The sequence below is a fragment of the Medicago sativa genome, chromosome 4 (genome assembly GCF_051527215.1).
Source record: "Medicago sativa cultivar Bolivia chromosome 4, Bolivia_mono, whole genome shotgun sequence".
Taxonomy (NCBI): domain Eukaryota; kingdom Viridiplantae; phylum Streptophyta; class Magnoliopsida; order Fabales; family Fabaceae; genus Medicago; species Medicago sativa.
Genome location: NC_140752.1, coordinates 27,802,239 through 27,811,707, shown reverse-complemented (window position 1 = coordinate 27,811,707; position 9,469 = coordinate 27,802,239). Strand labels below are relative to the sequence as shown.

The 9,469-nt window shown below is 29.6% G+C and overlaps 1 protein-coding gene across 1 annotated transcript; it reads right to left on the bottom strand.

Moving 5' to 3' along the window:
• Positions 1 to 313: 313 nt before the first annotated feature.
• On the bottom strand, positions 314 to 5,640 carry LOC146927449 (organic cation/carnitine transporter 3-like). Its single transcript, XM_085700718.1, has 2 exons — positions 5,397 to 5,640; positions 314 to 1,938 (listed from the first exon to the last, which is right to left on the bottom strand). The coding sequence occupies exons 1-2, from the start codon at positions 5,463 to 5,465 to the stop codon at positions 466 to 468; spliced, it is 1,542 nt and encodes a 513-aa protein (XP_085556844.1). The 5' UTR covers positions 5,466 to 5,640; the 3' UTR covers positions 314 to 465.
• Between the last annotated feature and the right edge of the window lie 3,829 nt (positions 5,641 to 9,469).

Sequence of the window (9,469 nt, the reverse complement as noted above, 5' to 3'; positions counted from 1 at the left end):
GTTTGGTTGGAACACGAGATCTCACAATTGTGGATGTGAGATTCGGGTAGCGTTTGCCACTTCGTTTACATATTAAAGAAAAGTCATTGTGTGACTCTAATAAATCCATTTCCATCAATTTACCAATAAATAATATATATTGTTAAAATTTAATCTGATTTTTCAGAATAACGTGATTCTTTTGTTGGTTAAATGGATAATGTGATTCAGACAATGCGTGATCCTTTAATTGTATTATGACTTAAGAAATGCAACTTTTTTGAGAATCACTTAAGCGATTGATCATTTGCAATTCTTATTAACACTTCTAAACTTCAACAGAACAAAACTACACTTTATATCATTGCTCAAAAATAAGATCTTAGATTCACACTTCAAAACCAAGACAAAGTAAAGCTTCAACCAAAAACAACAAACCAAACGAACCTAAATGCATAAAAAACAAGCCCTAGTACAAATATTACATTAAACATAATTTTTGTCTTTTTTCTCTTGTTGATCCATAGTATCACAAAGAGCTTGTCCTTTGGTCTCTGGCAAAGCAAGCAATGTAACACATGACAACATAATAACAACCCCAAACACACCATAAGAGAAGACATCATTTTTCCTCCCAGCAGATATCAAAAAAGGACTAAAAATGTTACCGAAAACAATAGCTTGTCTCACCAACGATGTTGTCGTGTTCCTCACACTTGTCGGAAACAACTCTATAATGTAAATGAGAAACACATTATAAGCCGTAGTAGCACTAAAAAACGATGTCAACGCCAACCCAACTTTGATTCCTTGTACTCCTGATCCAACAACAACACACATAACACAACATATGCCACTCGCTATTGAAAATGCAAGAATTGACGGCTTTCTTTGTCGATTCTCCAAGAAATAAGTAGCGACACAAGACGGTATTTCCATCAAGGCATTAAACACAACGGCCAAGTAAATGTCGAACCCTAAGTTCCCAACGGCTAAAGGCATACCAAAATAAACCATTCCAATTCCAATACCAAGAACCATCATTGCAACCATTCTTTTCAAAGCCCAGCTTCTCTCAAACAACTTTGCTATTGATGAGTAAAGTTGAAAAACCGAAGCCTTTTGTTTAGGGGGTGCATTTAGCAACAAACTCGCGGTTAAATCAACATTTTCTTCCGAGCTCATTCCTTTAAGCATTGCAATTGCTTCTTGGTTTCTACCTTGCATTAGAAGCCACCTTGGAGACTCAGTAACAAAGAAATAACCAATGATTGAGTAAATTATAGCTGGAATTGATGTCCAAATGTAAACATTTTTCCACGATGAAAATCGAAAAACATAAGCTACACCAGGTAATGACATGTACCCTAATGTGAAGCAAAAATATTCAACAATTCCAACAGTGAACCTCCACTCGGTACTAACTTTTTCCGTTAACAAAACAAGAACACATGTACCGATAGACGAACGCCAGAATCCGATAAGGAATTTGAAAGCCGAGTAAATCCAAACATTGGTTGAAAACACAATGATGATTGAGGTTATTGACATTGATAAACAAGAGATAATCAACATGTTTTTTCTTCCAAGGGATGTATCAGCTAAAGTAGCTAATGCAAAAGAACCAATTAGGCAACCTATGAAGAATGAAGATTGTGGTAAACCTGTGATGAAGCTACTTGCACATTCAAGATTCCATTGAGATATGATTGTTTTTTGTGATGGTCCATCCCATGACCATGAAGATTTTGGGATTTTGCAAATGTTTGAATTTGAATTGCATGTTGTTGAATCTGTGCAATGCCATGTTGGGTAATCGTCGGTGTAAATTGCTATGAATGATTGTTGTGCGTCGAAGAACATTGCGAATGATACAAGAATGCATTGCACAAATTCTACCCATCCAAATGTTCCTAAACTCCTCTCTATCATTTCATCTGATGAAGGAATACCTTTTTCCTGCGAAGCACAATAAAAATTTGTTAAAATTTGTTTATAAAAGAATTAAGAAAATGTGAATGAGTGTGTGTACACACATATACACACACTCTAAAGTTGCACGGGTTATTATAAATGAAAACAAAATTACTCACTCTTTTTTTACCCTTAAACTATTTATTTGGTTTCATTTTGATCCTTTTACTAGTTTCGTTCCGTTTGGATCCTTAATTATACCTTTGTAATTTAAGTAGAAACATTCCGTCAAATTTAACCTCAAATGTGTCTAAAGTGAAACACCTAAAATGTTAGTCCACCTTAATTATTTGGGGTTAAATATTGACGAAAAAAGACCTATTTGAGTAAAAGAGATAAGATTAAGGGATCTAGATTAAACACTAGTTAAGAGACCGAAATAAAAGCAAATAACTAGTTAAAGACCAAAAGAGTAATTAAACCTAAATAGACAAAATTGTAGGGTGTGGTCAAGTTTTTTTTTGCATGCTATAGAACGTTAGACTAACTTTTTAGTTTCGTTTTCTTGTTGGACCTATGCTCACTTTTGTGAAAGAGTAGTGATATATGGACAACCATTTTGGACAACTTTAATGACAACTTTCATTTTCTCTCTTTTCATTGGTCCAAAACAATAGAGAGAGAGAAAAAGGAAGAGAGAGAATGAGAATATAATGTGAGTATGAGGGAGAAAGTTGTCAAAAAATGGATGTACAAATATCATTTCTCTTTGTGAAAACTACTTAATTTTTTTTGTTAGAAGTATTTAGTCACTCTAAATAGAGACACTCAAATGTTCAAGAAATGTTAGAAAGAGAAAGAATAAAATAATATATATTTTTTAAATAATTAAAATATGTGTATTTTTGTGTGTAAGTATCCAGATTGTGTGTTTAAATACTTGTGATTATGCAAAACTTCCTTCTCTTTTATACGGAAAAACAATAAAAACATTCCACTATATTTTGACATACGGAAAGCAAAGTTGGATTTTGGATGACTTCAATAGGTCATATGCATCATGAGGTTCTTTAAGTTTAACATTTATATTAGATTAACCTTTTTGGTTTTTTAGTTTAAAATTGGTCATTTATGTTAGTAAAGGGGTGCACATAGTCCTTTAAATGATAAAATATATGCACAATTATCTCTTTCATCAAAGTTAGTTAAAGATTGTTTATGCAAAAGATTATTGTTAAGTTGGCTGGTCCAAATTGAATGCTCTCAAAACGAAGATTCATTAGTATATTATTTAATCTTTGATTGAAATCAAATCAATCGATTACTTGATTTATAATGTTATTTATGAAATACTTCCTCTGTCCCAAAATGTAATAAAAAATGAGTCAACGTAAGTTGATGTATCTGGTACAAATTTTGAACCAAATACATTAACTTTTGTTGATTAATTTTTGCTTACATTTTGGGATGGAGGGAGTATTTATCTATGAAATTGATATCGAATTAGGAAACAACAAGAATTAAATGTATCTAAGTAATAAGCTTCGGTGTCATAGACCATTTATAGGATCTTCCACCTAAATAACAAGAAAATATATGTAAATATTTGTTTAATAAAGTTGAATGAAAAAATGGATTAATTTATTACTAAAAAAATAAATAAAAAATTAACTTGTTCACTTTTATTAACATAAGACCCTGTTTAAAACTAAAAAAATTAAAATGACTAATTGGATTCAAACTGACATCATAATGCTTATAGCCTTTTAATTAATATTTTCATCGATCATTATTATAAACAAAAAATCATTATTTAATGAACCTAAAAAATCATTTTTTTGTTAGTAATAGTGAACGGATTGAATACACGTAAAGTCCAATAATTCATGTAAAATAAAGTCCAATAATTAAAAAAAAAAAACTACAACTACAATTAATGAATATGAATAGGGTAAGTACAACTCATAAATACACGCTGTAGAGCAGATCTAAACGTCCAATTCTCCATATATATACACCCTCCGGTCGCTATTATAAGCAAAAAAATCGCATTTTAAATTCATTCATTAAATGATGTATGTGATTTATAATAAAGACTACATACATCATTTAATTAATGAATCTAAAATGTGGTTTTTTGCTTATAATAGTGACCGGAGGGTGTACACCATAAGAGTATAAATGTTGGAACAAAATAAAATATGGATAAACTGAAGTCAAGTCATTTCAACGTTCCTTTGTTGGAAGGCATCATTATCACATCTCTAAACACTTTAAAAAAGAGATGTGTTTGTCCGTTAAAAGCAAAACCATACTATTATTAGACTAGACTAGATAAAAAAAAAAATTGGACAAAATGAATTTTTACCAATATCTAAACCATAAGACAAACATGCAACTTTTTGTCCAAAATATCAAAAATACATAAATTCTCCTTTTATTTTCAACATGAAAAATACTCTCTCTCTCTCCAATACAATTATGTATTCTCATGTATTTTTTTTTTTAAATAATACAGTTATGTATTCTCATGTATTGTTATGTTCAATATTTATCGTTTTAAGAATTAAACACATCTTTACAGTTATGTATTCTCATGTATTGTTATGTTCAATATTTATCGTTTTAAGAATTAAACACATCTTTAGTTGATTACAGTCTCAAATAAAAATTATTTTGGTATCCATACAGAAAACTATATATCATTTAATTATTTTAAAAATAAATATTATTTAATTTTTTTTATTTTTATCTATTATATGTGTGTCTAAATATTGTGTCAAAATCTTATGACCAAAAAAGAATTTATTGCACCTCCCCTAAAAAAAACAAAATATTCTTACACCAAAATATTCAATTTTTTGACTCACCTAAATAATTCATATAGTACCCATATATTTCATTATTTTTACTACATAAAACTTCTACAATTAACCACCTATCATTATGAAATAAAATAGGATATACACTGTTTTTTGTTTTTGCACAAAAGGATATAGGAGTACACTGTTTTTAAATAGTTATTTAAGTTAATTTTTATATATAAAAATTCAAGAAAATAGATGTGACTTTTGATAAAACTTTATAAAGAGTAAACATTTCTCATCTTATAAGACGACATGTAAGGATAAGTTAGACTAAATTTTAATATAATATATTCGAAAAGTTAAAAAAAAATGCTGAATTTAATATATAATATGTTTGATCCACGTTAGATTGATTGAGAACTTTTTGTATGGTGGTGAGATAAATATTACAAATAAAAAATAGACAAAAATAATTTCTTATAATAAGAACATAACATGAGAGGAGGAATTCACAAAGTATGAAAGGAAAGGGATCGAAAGCCAAACAAGATTTTAAATCTTGAATCGAGATGTTAAATCTAAATTCTGCAAAATGCATGAAGCTATATACAGTTTTGCATTTTATATATGAAAAATATTTGCAACAATATAAAAGAAAATCAAATTCAATGTAACAATAAGATCAAGATAACATACATCATCTTTAGCTTTGTTATCATCCATAGATCTGCATGTTGAATCAGAAAGCACCTCAATAGAAGCCATATCCAACCAGAGAATTCCTTAATATCTCTATTATCTAAATGGAAGAAAGAAACCACTTATTCTCTCTTGCTACCTCACTCTTTTGCTCTCTTGTCATTGATCACCTTTTATTGAGCATTCTTAATTGAACTTTCCTTTTTTCCTTCATAATTAATTTCACCCTCCCACTTGCTTTGATTCATTTATGACAAAATGTCATAATTATATTGGGTGAAGCGAGAGGGTACCATCATTGGTAATTAACGTGTAGCAAGGCTAGCTACATTTATCATTGGTATAACACTAGTTTTTTTGGCCATTTTGTTGTACTCTTAAAGGGAAATAGATAGTTCTAGTGAGCTTAGCTCGGTTAGTAGGAACAATGCATAATATATATACAAGGTTCAGGTTCAAACCCTGATCACCACAAAAAAAAAGGAATAGGTAGTCTATACTCTAAAATATTAAATGCAATTTTGATCTATCTATTTTTGGCAAAACCGAAATTTTGGTCTTCTATTTTTAATTGTACAATTTTAGTTCCTATTTTATAAATTTTGACAATTTATGATTCTGACCATTCAATTTGATAATGTGACAATATATTATATGACGTAAAATGAAAACAAAAAAGTTTAATTACTGATAGTCTTACAAGTATATCAATTGCATCTGTGATATAAGGGACTGTGAGTGCACACTTTATTATCACCTCATCAAATTAGATGGTCAAAATCATAAATTTGTAAAAATATTTAAAATAGATGGACCAAAATTGCAAGTGGGTCAAAATGAGAGGATTAAAACAACATTTAAGCCTAATATTTAATAGGGTTAATATGTCTTTACCCCCTGTAAGATAGGCGAGTTCCGATTTTCCCCCCTGTAAAAAAGATTCTTTCGATTCCAACCCTGTAATATAAAGATTCCGTCGAAACCCCCTGGTCGAATATGGAACCCCCAGCTGATGACGTGGCGTGACGTGGCGCGCTGAGTCACCCTTTTCTGCTGACGTGGCGTGCTGACTGTATAATTATTTTTATTTTTTATTTTTTTATAGGGTACACGTGGCATTTGTCATTTTTTTATGTCTTTACCCCCTGTAATTTAGGCGAGTTCCTGTTTTCCCCTGTAAAAATTTTAAAAATAAAAAATAAAATCTAGAAAATTTTAAAAAAATAATTATTTTTTTAAAAAAAATTCTGGAAAATTAATAAAAATTGAAAATAATGAAAAAAATACTGAAAAATTTAAAAAAAAATAATAAAAATTAAAACAAAAATCTGGAAAAAAAAATTCGCATGACATGTGTGTATATACATACCACATCATTAAATCATTTTAATAATAAAAATTAAAAACTGAAAATCCTTTAAAAAGAACAAAAAATCAGATTATTTTTTTCGAAATATAAAATAAAAAAGCAGAAAAGACATTTAGATTTTTTTTGAAATTTAAAAAATTGGAAAAAAGTTCGGATTTTTTTAGAAATTTAGAAGATATTTAAAAATACTGGAATTTAATTTTCAAAATAAAAAAGTTTAGATTTTTTTGCGAAATAAAAAAACTGGAAAATATTTAAAATTTTAAAAATCTGGATATATATTTTTTTAAAATCCAATTACAATATGAAAATTAAATTTTAAAAATCATATAATCTGAAGAAAAAAAATCGATTTTAGTTTAATTAAAAATTTAGGAAAAAAATCTGAGAAGCTTGAATTACATTGGAATATTTTTGTAAAAAGAATTATTAATGCGTGTAAAATTTTAAAAAGTGTCTTATTTAAGAGATATTAAAATTTAAAAAGTGTCTTATTAATGTCTTTTGAACTTCAATTTGTTGCTTCAATGCGTCTGCTATTGGGATTTCTCTTATAAATTTCTCTTATCAATTTATGTATTTTTTTTATAAATATTCTTGTTTTAAAGATGAACCGGTGACACTTCAATCCAAGGTAGAGAAGATATTGAGTAGCGATATTTGAACAACCATTTGAGACAACTTTTATGACAACTTTTTTTTCCTCACTTTTCATTGGTCAAAAACGAAGGAAAGAGAAAAAGAAAGAGAGAGAATAAAAATATAATGTGAGTTTGAGAGAGAAAATTGTCAAGAAATTATCACAAAGTGGTTGTACAAATATCATTTCTCGAAGATATTAGACTCCCTACAAAAAAAAAAGAGATATTAGACTCAAGAGTTTTCACAAAAAGGTTTGCACATCTCTCTTTTAAAAATACTACTCCCTCCGTCCCGGAATATCTGAACCATTTTCTAAAAAAAAGTGTTCCAAAATAACTGAGTCATTTCAATTTTCAATACAACTTTCATCATTCCCAATACAATATAACACTAAATAATACTACTTTTATCATTCTCAATACAATATATTCCACTTTCCTCTTTATTTATATATTTTTCTTAATCTGTGTGAAATGAGCCAAGGGCTCAGATAAATTGGGACGGAGGGAGTAATACTAACGAAGCTCGAACCAAAACCTTTCAGATCCAATTCATGTTTGTTTATGTATTTCTCATCTTTCGAAACAAATTAGTAGTACTCCCACATTCCTTAATTATGTAACTAACACATTTTTTAATACATTCCTTTCATGACACCTTTTTCTATTACTTTCTTCAACCTTTTTGTATTATTTATGTATATTCTATTACTCTCTCCGGTCCTATTTATAAGAGAAATTTGGGTCAACAAAGTTTGATGTATCTAGTTAAAAAATTAGTCCAAATACATTAACTTTTGTTGACCTAACTTTCTCTTATAAATAGGACCTGAGAGAGTATCATACATTGAGTATTAAATCAATATAATGAACGATAGTAGTATTTTACCAAGTATGCAAGTGAAAAAAGTAAGATAAAATTTTGGTGAATAAAGGTTTCTCCTTTATTCTAGTTAGATACGAACTCAATTTAAAACTTTATTTTAGGGAAGTACATTGTTAATTATGTCCATAATGATCATACTTTGCGTATTACATCAATAGAATGAATTATAGTACGACTTTGCCAAGTATCCAAGCCAAAAAAAGGTCCATAATGATCATACATTGAGTGTTACCTCAATAGAATGAACTATAGTAGGACTTTGCTAAATATCCAAGCCAAAAAATGTAAGATAAATTTTTGGTCAACCAAGGTCCATCCTTTATTCTAGTTAGATACAAACTCAATTTAAAACATTATTTTAGGGAAGTTACTTGTTAATTAGGTCCATAATAATCATACATTGAGTATTACATCAATAGAATGAACTAGAGTTTGACTTTGCCATTAGTATTCACATTCACGCACATCATTCACAATGTCAATTACTATCAAACATCATCATGTATGTGCTAGATGCAACTCTTTCCTATCACCTATATGCATGTCGGTACCAGTTTCTACTCACCAAAATTGTATGTTAGAGTTATGTTACTGAGCAATACAACGTCTCACCAAATCATCACCAGAATCTTAATTATGTTATTATGCATGAAGACTCACCATATATAGACAACAACAATTCATCACCAATGTTCATCTCACTAAGATTTTATTTAACATCACCGATTATGATTTGTTCCACTTTCTCCTTTTTTGTTCCTGTTAGCTGCTGAAGGTCTTAATTTGATGATGTCAGCGGTTGTTACAAATGGTTTGTTTACGCCTTATAATGTTGGGGCGCAGGAGTCTGTGTCAGTGTCCCATCTTCAGTTTGCTGACGACACATTACTGATTGGTGTTAAGTCTTGGGCTAATGTTCGGGCAATGAAGGCTGTTCTCTTGTTATTTGAAACTGTTTCAGGCCTGAAAGTTAATTTCCACAAAAGTATGCTGTTCGGAGTGAATATCAATGAGTCTTGGCTTCATGAGGCAGCGGTGGTAATGCATTGTAGGCATGGTCGGATACCTTTCATTTATTTAGGTTTGCCTATTGGTGGGGATCCTCGTAAACTTCAATTTTGGTATCTGTTGGTTGAGAGAATTCGTCGGCGGTTATCCGGGTGGAAGTGTAAAA

Excerpts from the sequence above, each read along its gene's own strand:
- LOC146927449 (XM_085700718.1), bottom strand. The coding sequence starts at position 5,465 with ATGGCTTCTATTGAGGTGCTTTCTGATTCAACATGCAGATCTATGGAT. Across the intron at positions 1,939-5,396 it reads ATAACAAAGCTAAAGATGAT|GAAAAAGGTATTCCTTCATC; the intron begins GTATGTTATCTT and ends TGTGCTTCGCAG.